Raw genomic sequence first — 13,815 nt, 5'->3', positions numbered from 1 at the left:
ACTATTTTTGATCTTGTTAGCTCATAAAATTATTACTATAAAGTTTTTTAAATTAAAATCTCCACAAATTTAGAGATTATAAATATTTAAAATAAGAGAAACTATAAAATTTTAAATTATTGGATTTCTTTTTAAAAACTAGAAAAAAGGAGACAGTAGATCTATTAATATTGCTCAAGGCAAACTTACGGTACTTCAAAAAAGTCACATAAAACACAGCACTGAGTTTCTGTTCTAGTTTAAACATCCTTGAACTAAGTGAGTGATACCGGAACAATATCCAAGGTCTCAGATTCATGGAGCTCTCTTCCACAAATATATAAGCAGTAACAAAACCAAATAAATTCTGAAATCAAAGAAGAGCCCATACATTGCTCTAAGGAGCTAAGTTAAGAAAGAAAAAGAATGAGAAATTTGGGGCTCTGTAACGGCAGACCAGACAGTCCAAAAATAAAAGCAGAATGAAAATACTGTAAGAGAAAGATGTGTCTTAACTCTAAATAACATAAAACCTCCACAAATGTCTAGTTTTATCTTAAATTCTTCTAGAAAACAATATTTATACCAAGCATAAGGGAATTCCCTCACTGTCCAGTGGTTAGGACTCAGTGTTCTCACTGCCAGGGCCCCGAGTTACATCCCCGGTCGGGGAACTAAGATCCTGAAAGCTGCGTAGCTCGACCAAAAAAAAAATAAAAAAAAAAACAAAACACCAAACATGAAAAAAATAGCAATAACCATTAAACAAATAGAAGTAATTAAATGTGACACTTTCAAAATATATATTACCTAGATTATCCATGTTGTTCTAAATTATGATGCTGAAACTTTCTATTGCAAATATAATTTGAATATATGAAAGTCCTGGTGAATTTGCTTTGCCTTCAAGTCAACCTATTTTTTCTATACAGTAAGTCCCCTACATATGAACCTTCAAGCTGAGAACTTTGCAAAGATGCGAACATGCATTAGCATGTCCAATCACATAAGTTATTCACATGCTTGGTGTACACTGTCACGTGCATGCATCCTCTACAAGTGGTTGTGCTTTTGTGTACTTTACTGTATAGAGTACAGTAGTACAATATCCTTATTTCAAGCCCAGGATGCCCGGAAGCAAGCATAAAAGCAGCAGTGATGTAGCTGGTACTACTGTACTTTACAAGGTACCATACTGTAAAAGTAAAAATGTTTTCTTTATTTTTTGTGTTTGTTCATTTTTTTATGTACTATTTGTGTGAAAAGTATTATAAACCTATTATACTACAGTACTATACAGCCTATTATGTTAGTTGGGTACCTCGGCTAACTTGGTTGGACTTGACGACTGCACTCTCGGAACAGAACTCGGTATATAGGAGACATACTCTATTTTTTTGTGTTGTTTTATCATGTGTTGAATTATGCTCGTTAGACACACTTGTGTCTTTTTTTTTTTAAGAAAAACAATCCACATTTGCATAAAGGGCTGGTTTTCTCAAAACTATTATCTGAAAACATGGAACTTGCATGTTTTTTTTTCATAAAAGTGTTTACGGATTTATGCAAAGTTATCTTTCAATATTCATTGTAAAGATAGAAAGTCAAGAGTGGAGGTTGTAGCCAGGACTTAACAGGCTCTGATTTAAAATGGCATTTTTAGAACTGGTGTTAGGTCAATTTTCCCAGATTGTGCAGAAAGGAAGAAATGTGGCTATGAAAAGAGAGAGCTTCCCACAGGCTGTTCAAAGAACCACATCATATCCCAGGAGTTTACAGTACTCTGGAGCATCTCTTCAGACAGCTCCATTTGTTGCTTTGGGGGAAGCAGTGTCTGCAGCAATCCCTCGACTCCGAGTTCAAAATTATTGACCTTTAATTTCTTTAACTTCTAGATTTCTTTGCCCATGGTTTACAGAGTTGGAAGCCAAAAAATTCTGCTCTACATACTTTAGATGTATTAATTCATTCAACCCTAATATGACTTACAGTATATCTTATCCTCATTTTATATCTGAGGAAACTGAGGCACGGAGATGCTAAATAACTCACCAATGGCCACACAGCTAGGAGGTGGTGGAGGCGGCAGTAACCACTAAACTACCAGGGAGGATGGGCACACACCACTAACAGTCTCTAACAGTCTCCCAAAAGCCAGACCGATTATATATTAAACCTAAGTAAGATTTAATAAGACAGTTACAATGCAAACTCAGCTTTAAGAACAACCCACTTCCAACCAAACTGCCACCCTTAAGTTTCTCTGCACAGAAATCATGGAACTCCTGCTACCATTCACACTACAACCCTAGCTAGTCCTATGTTTACTAACATTGGATGCTTAAATCCAGAAGATACTATACCTATTCCCACTGTTATATCTCAGAAAGTAAGTTATAATTATATGCTTGTAAGTCAGTCTTCCTCGAAGGGTGAACTGTCTCCTCAACTCTGTGTCCCTAACAAATAGCATACAGTGTGGGGCATAATAAATGCACAATAATTGTTCAGAACTTTACTTCTAATAGCATATACTATCCAAATGAGCTAATGGATTTCTAATTCGTGGGGATGTGAACAGGTTTGTTTTTAGCCGCCACAAACGACAAAGTCAAACTAAAAAAGATATAGGCTAAAAGAGCAAGGGAAGAGCACTGCCTCAGTCCCCACCCCACAAGCGTCCCCATTATCTCCCTGAAGTGGTTGCAGCCTGTAATTTTAATGTTTCTTCTCAGAGTGACTCCCTCTGCTGCTCCAGCAAAGCCATGACCTAAATCAGAAAAGTGCTAAACGCAGTTAAGGCAGGCACTCTGGCTATTTGCACTAATTGGAGAACCCAGCATACATTAGAGAACAGTTATTTTTTAGTCTCAACAATAATTCTAAGCAAGCTAAGAGTTTGTTTAGGAGAGCTCGGTGCCTCCTTCAGGTCCTTAGGGGGGTTGCTCAAAAAAGGATCAGTATGTATTCTGATCAGGACAACCAGACTACAATGGGAGATGCTCTAGGACCCTGTCTTGTTGAATTTGGAATCCCCAGTATCCAGAACACAGAAGGCCAGGAAGTCAATAAATGTTAACAATTTAATGGTTCCTCATTCTCTGCAAGTACTTGAAAAGTTTGCTCTCTGAAGCCTTTTAAGTATTCCCTAAGCTAGAATACATGAAATTATTGTTCTAATCAAAGGTAAACTAGCCTACTTTTCCTTACTGCAAATTCCAAACGTGAATTTATGAATTTACTCTGCTCCTAAAATAGAAAAATATATGGTATACTTGTCATGAAATTTAATCTTTCATGCCAATTGTCTATTTGTACCACACCAATATGCATAAATGTATGAGAATAATTTTTACTCTTTTCTCAGAAGAAGTATATTGTTTTAAAAACATTACAAATTATCTTACAATAATAGAGAATTATCCCAATATAATTAGAATCTTCAGTAATTTCCTGTTCTGAGTTTGGTGGTGTTAACACTCATAACACTAGTTGGTGCTAGATAAGCGGAATATCAATGCTGTGTAAATCCAGAAATAAAATGCATTTATAAAACAGGAGGGCACTAATTCTGAAGCAAACTGATCAAGTGCACGTGCGTGCACACACATACACCCACCCGCACACACCCACACCCACACCCACACACACACGCTGCCTTTTCCTGGTAAAATCTTTCATTCTTGAAAGTCAAAAACACCACAAATTCCCTGGAGCTAGGAGTTCCCAGCAGTCCTGAACGAAACAATTAGAACATAGCCAGAAAGGAGAAAGCTGTTGCCTAAAGTCTAGAGAATCTCCCAAGGACCTGTTTAAAATGACTGCTGTCTTTCTTCAAACCACAGTTACAAAATGAAGTACACTCACAAATAACACCCATTCTGCTTTTTTATCTTAAACATCTGTTATTTTCTTGGCTCTCTCTGAAGAGACACATATTTCCTAAAACTTCAAATTTTCTAGTATCTTTCCAACAACAGAATAAAAACCTTTTCCACAGTGTAAAGTGCTTAAATTAACTTTCTCATCTTAACTGCATACATACTTCCATCCATAAAAAATAGTTTATTCCCATCTTTAAGTCCTCAGCATAAGGAAATCATACCTTGAGGGAGCAACAGCATCTTTGATTTACCTAGTGACCTAGTCCAAAGAGAGAGGAGAAAGGAGAAGACATTAGAAGGAAAGGAAGGTCTGACTATCAGAGAAATATAGGAGTGTGGCTCTGAGAAGAAAGTGTATGTATGAGTAGTTCAATAGTAAACAGGCTAGGGGAATGGAATAGAGTGATAGTGATAGAAGCTGAAAGTAGGGTTTGGTGCTTTCTACATTGTTGATACCTAACACACAACACAGGAATAGCTGGTATCCTGCAACATGGAGGAAAACAAAGATTAAAGTGGTGGAATAGTGTCTCTCACAGACCACAGACTCAAACATAAATAGTTTGCTCACCAGGAACTGAAAGAAAATAAATATACTAAACGGAGAAGAACAGCAGTGAAATGCACACACCCAAAAGAATGCATTTAATTTTTCCACTTAAGATCAGAAGAGTAGTTTCAGTCCTCAATCTCTGCCTTGCCTGGTCTATAAGATGAAAAAAGTGTAAGTGGCAAACGCTCAGTCTGTCCTGACCGTTTTTTCTTTTCATCCCTTCTCCCTTCTTCTTTCAATATTAATCCACTCACAATCTCCTGTTTGATTATCTTTATTGATCCTTTTTCCTACCCAGTCTTTTTAATTTGGCTGTAAGAAGCTCTCGGCAGGGATCCTACGTCTCCTATTCGGCATCTTTGGGGACTTTAACTTGTCCTTTTCCCAAACAGTTCTCTCACCGCCTGGTCCCCCTCCCACTCGCACCCTATAGCTTAGTCCTTTGTGCGCCCCATAACAGCAGGCGAATTCCACAGGGAGTCATGCGGTTGATTCCACAACAATTCATCAGGTTGCTCCCTTCAACTTCCAAACACCCCCTCTAAGCACCCTCAGCAGCCGTCCTGAGAACTTCTCCCAATTTCAAGAAACCTGCAATAAGTTTATGATTCTCAGGGGAGACTCCTTTGTAAAACGGACAGGCAGATGAGCTTTAGACATATGACTGAGAAAAACCAGGGCCGAACCTCGGGGATGGGAGGCATCTGGCAAGAAGGGAAGGAAGGATTTATGAGCGTGGCTACTTAGCGAGGCAGCAGGACAATTTACTCCCGAAGTAGCTGTGGCTAATCCGCAGAGCCTCGCTGATCACTTACCTCCCGACCCGGAACACACTAGCCTACGCTCAGCGCCCCCCTCCGCCTCCAACGCCCTGGTCCCCAGCGCCTCCGCAGATCTGAGGGGGATGCTGTCGGTAACCTCCGGAGTGTCTGAGCATCTCCGGGGAGTCGAGGCTATCGCCGCACCTCCTCTGCTTTCCAAGTTTGGAGCGAGTGTAACCGATAGGATGGGATGCCTGGATTACCTCCGAACGCTGCAGAAGCTTCCTCCATCCCCCGCCCCCCCCATCCCAAGGAAGAGCTGAGCTCCCTCCCCTGAGCCAGCGACCTCCACAAAACTGGGCGGTAAGACCCAGGTGGGCCCTCGTCTTGTCCAGAAGGTGGCGGGGGCGCTGGGGGCACAGACGACCCGAGAGAGACCCCGGAGAGGGGCGCCTGGGCTCCTTCCTCGCAGTCTCCCTTCCACTCAGCTTCCCAGGCTCGGAAGGCTGGGATTTGCCTCTATCACCTCACCCTCGGAGGGCGAGAAGGAAACTAGGCAACCAGCCCCCGGGCCTCCCCTGCTCCCTTACCCACCCGCAACTCCTGGCCGAGCTTCTCCCCCATCCCGGTTTTGCCCAGAGCCCCGGACACTTATTTTCAAGCTCAGACGCATCAAATTAAAATGTCAGAGTTATAAAGTGGCCGGTTACCCCGGGGAGTTTCGGCTTTGGTTTGAACGACCAGTCCGTTTCCTCTAGAGCCGGGGAGGGAAGTGGGGGGAGTAGGGGGGTTACGTTTCTCCGTCGCCGGCTGGGAGGGAGAGCCGGAGAGGAGAGGGTAGGATGGCGGAGGAGGCGCGCACGCTCCGGGGCCTGCTGCGGGCTGCGGCGCGCGGGTCCGGGGGCGCCGCGAGTCTCCGCAGCGCCCCGAGCAGCAGCCGAGGGCCACCGGCGCCAGCGGGTCCTCGGCCGCCACGGACACGTTTCCGCAGCGGAGCGCCCTTCGGCGTGTGGCGCTCAGAGACTCAGCGAGGATCCGGCAACCCCCGACGTGGCACAGCGCGGGGAAACTCTGCGCGTCACGGGGCCTCTACTGCAGGCCACGCAGCCACCCGCGCCCAGAGTCTCTCCAAACCTCGCTGTGCGCAAGGTACAACAACGTGTGAGCGTGCAGCAGAAAGTGCAAGAGACACGCAAGAGACACATGCCCGGAGACAGACGTGGGTCCGACACCCCGCGCGTCCGGGCCCATCCATGCCCATCTCGGAAGACAGATTCAAAATCATCCTAACCAAAGCTTCTTGACTAGTTGGGAAAGTAGAATTTAAAGTGGTTTCCAGTTGAGGGAGACGAGGCGGGTTAAGGAAGCCAGGGGAAGTGGGGAGGAGGAGAGGAAGAAGCGAAGGGAGGTGGCGCGGAGCTCGGCGGATCCCCTTACCTTGAGCGGCCGAGCCGGTGCCGCTGGCGCTGAGCAGGGCCAGGGCAGGTAGCACGAGCATCTGCAGCACGTATCCCAGCCCCAGTCCGCAGCGGGCCGCTGTCGCCCGCAGACCTTTCCTCATCGTCGACAGAGGTGCGCCGGGGGGAGGCACACACGGAGGAGCGCCGACAGCGGAGAGCCTCACCGGGCAGCAGCGGAATCCGTGCACCGCGAAGCTGTCTGAAGGAGTAACGACGGCCGAGCGCCACACTCCACTTTCTCCAAGGGCAGGGGCCAAAAGGGGGTGGAGAGGAGGCGCTGAGGAGGAGTTTGGAGGTCCCGCTTTCGCTGTGCCTGCTAACAGGCGGCTCCGTGAGCGGCGGCTCTGCCCCCACTTGGGAAGTCCGGGAAGGCGCAGGGCGGCCACCTCGCCGCTCCCCTCAGCAGCGGGAGCAGCCGCAGCTCCGCCGCGCGCCGAGCCCGGACTGTTCCCCGGGTCCCCTCGCCTGTGCCGAACACACACAGGCACGCGGGGCGGGGGGCGGGCGGAGGGAGAGGAAGAGCGAGCAAGAGGAGGAGGGAGCGGAGGGAGGGAGTTGTGCCCAGTGAGGCGCTCCCGTCTCCAGTCTCGGGGTTCTCACGCGGGCGGAGAGACTTCCCGGCTGCGGCTGCGGCTGCTGGGTGGCCGAAGAGGGTCACCTAGTAGTGCGGGGCGCACGGGCGCGCCGAGGGGCTCGCCCAGGAGGCGTGGAGGGCCCAGCCCAACTCCGCTGGGACGTAAGAGGCGGCGGGAGCGCGCCCGCCCGCCCGCATTAGGGAAGCGAGGACTGCGGGAGCGGCGTGCCCGGAGCCGGAGGTGGAGAGCGGCTGTTGGTTTCTCTGAGGAAGCTGAGGCGAGAGCGACCTGAGGAACGAAGCGTATTGGGAGCGTGGGAGCGCGCCGGCCTCACGCCGTGCGCCAGACCCGGACTTCGAGAGCGCAGCGGGCGCGCCCCGCGCCCCTTGGCTGTGTCCAGTGGAGCTCAGTCTGCCTCCTCCCAACTCCTCCACGGCGCCGCCAGAGCCTGAGCCAGACTCCCCGGGACTGGACCCGCTCTACGACTTGGGGTCTTGCGGTTGATTAGGCGGGGGTGGGGTGGGGTGGGGGTGGGGTGGGGTGGGGTGGGGGTGTCGGGCTCGAGCTGAGGTCCTGCGGGGCCGGGAGGAAGGCAGGAAGCTTTTGCAGAGCCCCAGCCCGCGGCAGTCTTGGAGTGGTCAGCGCCACTCAGACTGCTTTATGCTCTGGGTGCCTATGACTCCTCTGTAGTGCAACAGAAACCAAAAGCTCAAGGAAAACTCATTCTTCAACAGAGCTTTATTTTCGTGCACCTTGGTGGCTGGCAAGGTTGAGTATGTAGCGTGGTAAGATGATACCGGAGAAACTCCCAGAAACGATGCACAACAAAATTTGTAGATACTCACTTAAAGTGATGGTGGAACCTGTGACATGTTTTCCAGATTCCTAACGGTGTGTGTGTAAGGACTCAAACTGCAGTGCGTTTTTATTATTTTTTCCTCAGGAAAGAACTGCCTGGGTAGCTAAGTTGTGGATCCCTGTTGTAATGGTGAAGGGGAAATGTAAGAACGGGTGGATAAAATAAAGAAAGGCTGGACAAAAGGAAAGTGGATGGATGGAAAGTCCAATACACATTGGCACACTGACCTTCCAGGAAGAAGAAAACCACTTCCCAAGATTATTACATTTCTAAACTAATATTAAATAATATATCAGAGAAATTTTAAGCTCTTGGTACCAAGGGGGAAATGTGTAAACACACACAGGCAGGAAGCTTGTGGTCTCATCTTGGCTGTGGTCCTAACTCATTCTGTTATCCTGGACAGGTCAGGTGAACTGCATGTCTCAGTTTCTCCATCTGTGAAATATTTTATTAGATAGTTTCAAAGTTAACCTCCATCTAAACCTCTAGCCAATAAGACCTGTCTTGGATGAGTCTGGTAGATCTGAAAAGGTCATTCTTGGCAAAGACATTGACAAATCTGGCCACTTCTTATTTCTGCGGAGGCACAGCCTGCCCTGCTAAAATCACTTCTCCCTCTTCAGCTTCGCTACACCAAGATACCAAGATATTTTGGTAAGAAGATCAGAAGTTCCTGTGTCAGACTGTCTGAGCTTAATTCTTAGCATTTCGTATTACTAGCTGACTGACATTGAAAAATAAAGCTTCAGTTTCTTAATCTGTAAGATGGGTCTATTTGCAGTAGCTATCTTCTAGGTTTTTATGAGAGATAAATGAGTTAAACATACGTGAAGTGCCTGACACATAAAATTGTTAGCTGCTGTTCTTATTTTTGAGGAAAGATTTCCATCACCTGCATGCTAGCTAGACCAGTGCTGTCCAACAGAACATTCTGCAATGAGAAACATATTTGTATCTATGCTTTCCAAAATGGTAGTCATTAGACACATGTGGCTATTGAGCACTTGCAATGTGACTAGTGTGAATTGGGAATTTTTATGTAATTAATTAATTTTAATTGCCACATGGCTAGGGGCTACCATGTTGGACAGTGCAGCTCGGCCACTTATAACATGTCATTTGTTTTGAGGATGGCATCAATAGAAAGGGTTCTGTTTATATTTCATACCTGTCTTTACAATTTTTTCCAAGAAGGACAGCAGCTTAAATACTAAGAAACCCTCACATATAGTCACTCTATTAACATCTAAAATTTGTTTATTCATTTGCAATTTTATTGGTTATTTTTTCCAACTAGAATTTAACTCTTTAAGGCAGAGTCTTTGCCTTGTTCACCACTTCAGCCCCAGCTCTAAACACAGAACCCAATGTAGAGTTAGTGCTCAGTCAGTATTGGTTGATTGATTGCCAGAAAAGCTCAATAGAGAAGAATCCTCAAAGTCTAGTTAGTTAAATAGAATTAAATTGTTACATAATTCTATTTGGGTTATTGAAGTGCCCAATGACAGACACTGCATAAAATTAATGCTTTGAAAGAAAGAGTAAGAGACAAGGGGAAAAGCAGTTCAATCCTGAAATTCAGTCTATAGAGAGCAGGAGAATGGTTTGAGAAATGGTATGTAGAGATGAGGTGGGAAAGAGAGGGAAGAGTTAGTGCACAAGAACAAGGACAGGAAAAGTACCAGCAAACCAATCAGCTTTACCAAACAGGTGACTTTTCTGAAATCTAATTGCAGATGGAACTTGCCTTGTGTATCAACAGCCTGCCTAGTTTTTTCTTTATGGAAGAGAGAATGCAGTGTTGCATAGGCCTCTGAGCTAGAACTGCTAACTTACCTCACTTAGATCTGGGCTCAGGTGTCACTACTTAGAGAGTCCTTCTCTGACCAATTTACCTAAAATAGCACCTACCATATCACCCTCAACTGCATATACCTGCTCTGATTTTCCATATAGTACTTATTTTATAAAAACATATATGCTTATGTTCAAGTATACATAGATGTATGTATGTATATGTATATGTATGTGTATAGGTATATGTATATCTGTTGAATACTCTCCAAAAGAATGTATGCTTCTCAAGGGGAGGAGTTTTTTTCTTAACACTTTCGCTGGTCTATACCCAGAACCTAGAAAACTGCCTGGCTCATGATAGTTGGTCAATAAACATTTCTTGAACATTGAATGGATGAATGAGAGCCAATGGATCTTAAAACTAAGTCCTCGATTAAAACTTCTTTTATTTCCCCCAAGACAAATTTTCAAATTATGAATAGGGTTTTCTAGTCATTGGCTAAAATCATATTGGGGCAAATTTTCACAAAAATGAATTTAACTATGACTTTTTCAAGATTGGAATACTGCAGGTGTTTAAGGAACAGACATGAAATTCATCTCATTTTAAAAAATAAAAAGCTTCATTTAAATCCGTGTACAAGGGCTTCCTTTTTCTCGGCTGCAGTGAGTGGAGAATTAGCTCTGGGATAATAAACACGAGTGACAGGTGCTAATGGGAATTAAACATGCAAATCCCTGCATATCCCTCCAGAAATCTACACCTAGAAAAGTATGCTATTTAGCATGTAGGCTGCTTAGGTATAGTATTATTTACTCTAAACTAGTATGGAAAAAGTTTCCAGCTTAAGGCTTAAGACATAAAAAACAGTGAAAATGTATTTTAATTATAGAAATATTTCATTTTATCTCATATGTTTGATTCCCCACTTTTTGTCTTTATATATTTTTAAAAATAAATCATATCAGAGATATTATTAACTGGCAACACATAAGAAGGAGGATTTTAGTGAATATAAAGAGGATAGTGATGAGGAAACTCACTTAGGAGTTGGGGGTTCATAGGCCTCAGGTAAAATTACTGAGAGACATCAACTGAGGAGAGCCAGATGGTCCAGATTCAATTGATTCAATGCCCATTCTCTGCCTCAGCCCACAGAAGGAAATTTGGCCTGCCATAAACCCATACACTCTGGGGCTTTATGCTTTATATTAATTGTATTAGACAAGACCCTTTAGGTTGCAAGTGAAGGAAACCCAACTCAAATCACCTTAAGCAAAAAAGATAATTTATTGCTGTACATAACTCAAAAGACATAGATAAAAATATCTACGTTAATAATGGCTAGTGTTTATTGGTCACACACTGTGTGTCAGGCACTGTGCTAGGCTTTTTACGTGTCCTATCTCATTTAATCCTCAAAATGAAGATTAAAGTACTATGATTATCTCCATTTTATACATGAGGAAGCAGAGGGCTTAAGTAACTTTGCCCAATCTGATTTCAGGGATCATGTTCTAGATCCAAGAACTTAAATACCACCACTCACAGGACTTAGTCCCTCCCCAGTTCCCCCTAGTCTCTTAGTTCTGCTCTCCTCTGTTTTTACAAACCCATGGTGTCCACACTGGGATGTCTGGTAGCTCCAGGTGTATAGTGTCTTTAGCATTGTCAGTCTCAGCAAAAAGAGCACTCTCATTCCCATCTAGCAGACAAAATACCAGAATCATGACCCTGGCCTATCTTGGGACACATACCCAAACCTGAGCCCATCACCGTGGCCAAGTGATTAGAATATACTGAGTGGCAAGGCCTGGATCATGTGCCAATTTTTGGGACCTGGAAACTTGGATTGACAGCAGGGAGAAGGGGTTCCCCAAGAGGAAAATCAATATACTGAGAAGGAATAATTAATATGAAAGAACAGATACCAAGAAAATGGATGTAGGGCAGACAAAATAACTATGCCTATTCTGTGGTGTGGAAGGGGAGAATGCGTTCTTCTCCAAGCTTGAGTTTTGTGCCATAACACATCACTGCACCAAATGAAGAGCTGAAGGACAGCTCCTAGTAGATTGCTTTTTCCATTAATTGGGAAAATTGAGTACTATTCAATTCAGTTCCATTCGGTTCAAAGCAATTCAATTAAGTTCAAGTCAACTCAATTCAATTCAATTCAGAAAACTTTCACTCAGCCCCTGTTACACTGAGGCTCCATTCCAGGGTCCCTGGCAAAGAATACTCATCAGTAAGTGTCCTTGTGCACCAAGGGTTTACAGTCTAACAGATAATATAGATGAATAAACAAAAGGATTTCACATAAATACAAAAATAAGGTGGAAATATAAAGATATGAGAAAATCTTAACTAGGGGAATCTGAGAAGAAAATTACCCGGAAGGAAGACTTAAGCACTTGTGTATCAGTAATGATAAGCTTAACACAAAAGGTGTATTCATCTCAAACAATAAGAAATCTGGGAGTGGGCACTTCAGGACCACTTTGGACTAAAAGCAGCTCAGTTATGCTCTTTTCATGGCTTGGCTCCGTGTTCCACAATGTGTGACTTACATTCCCACAGTTTCTTGATGGCTTTTCCGCCTCCAGGCATCATGGTCCACTTCCCAGGCAGGAAGAAGAAGGAACAACAGGCCCTAGGGGATACAGCCAGCATAGCTGCCTTCCAAATCACATTTCTGGAACTTCTCAGCCCAAGGAGTTTGCATTTTCTCAATGGCCTGTCAAATGACCCTCCTAGACCAGTCATGTGTAGTGAATAAGGAAAAGGGTGCTGTGAATGCTGGCTGGATCATCTATGTTGGAGACAATTCTATTGGAGAGAAAGGACAAGAGGAAGGCACAAAGAGAAGAACATGAAGACAGAAGATGACAGTTTATTTAGAGAATTGTAAGTAGATGGAAAGTCATTCTTCTGTTTTTAGTTGAGTAAAAGGGAGGAAGTGTTTTCTATCATACTGGGAAATAAAAGGATGAAACAGACTGTATTCTTCAGTCCACTAGAGAGTATTTTTGAAAATTTAGGAGGTGTGTAGCCCTGAGATAGCATCTTCTCCCCAAGGACTTTATAATTGAGGTGTAGAGATAATATTTACAAAAAAGAAGAAATAAAACAAAAAAAGGAAAGATAACACAAAAGATTGAGAAGAGAGAAAGGAGAGAGAGAAAGGAGGAAGTAACGATGCAAGGAACAAAGGAAGGAAGAAAGGCAAAAGGAAAAGTAGAAAGAGAATAAAGACAAGAAATAAAGGAAGAGAAAGAAATTCCAGGGTGATTTCTGCATTTGTGTAGCAGGCTGTAATTGCTATAAGAGGGAGAAAACAATGAAAGACCCAATAAAAATTAGAAGAAAACTAATAGAATATGTAATTTAGAATATTACTGGGGATAGATATTATAACTTCTTGCTGACTAGAGCCCTTCAAATACTTCATTTTATTTTAAATTTATCTGCCAAACTGGACCACAGTTGTTTTTTTTCATGTTACAGATTGAAGAAATAAGATACTTTATGGCATAGTGGGAAGATTCTGAATCAGGAAATATAGATTTAAGTCTCCATTTATCTAAGTTATTTGCTCAGATATTCCTGAAACTTCTTTGCACTTTAATTTCTTTGTTATAAAAAACAGAAACAATATGAACACATAAAGTGTTCATATTGAAGATGAAGATGAAATGTGTGTGAAGGTGCTTGGTAATGTGTCTGTCCTTAGGATATTATTATGATAAGATATGTTCTGTATTGTCCATAGTACTTAATTTGCATAATCATCTAGGGAATAACATCAGTGATGTGGCTCTCCATACATGAATTATACCTTCTAAGTGTAACCTTGGGGCTATTCTCAGTATCTTCCTCACTTTTTCCCACATCACCTATTCCATTACTAAAATCCAGTTTTACTCCTGATAGGTCTTGGAGA

The 13,815-nt window shown here is 43.6% G+C and overlaps 1 protein-coding gene across 2 annotated transcripts in view; it reads right to left on the bottom strand.

Moving 5' to 3' along the window:
• UNC5C (unc-5 netrin receptor C) overlaps positions 1 to 6,738 on the bottom strand; it is a gene marked incomplete at both ends in the record, with an annotated part of 405,524 nt that extends 398,786 nt beyond the window's left edge. For both annotated transcript variants that reach the window (XM_079712610.1, XM_079712611.1), the window contains one exon: positions 6,615 to 6,738. In XM_079712610.1, the coding sequence (XP_079568736.1) occupies positions 6,615 to 6,738 (124 nt within the window). The remainder of the gene's footprint in view (positions 1 to 6,614) is intronic.
• Positions 6,739 to 13,815: the final 7,077 nt, after the last annotated feature.

This window comes from Hyperoodon ampullatus (assembly GCF_949752795.1).
Source record: "Hyperoodon ampullatus genome assembly, chromosome: 1".
NCBI lineage: Eukaryota > Metazoa > Chordata > Mammalia > Artiodactyla > Ziphiidae > Hyperoodon > Hyperoodon ampullatus.
Note: the sequence above shows the minus strand (reverse complement) of the source record. Positions and strands in the feature narration are given on the sequence as shown.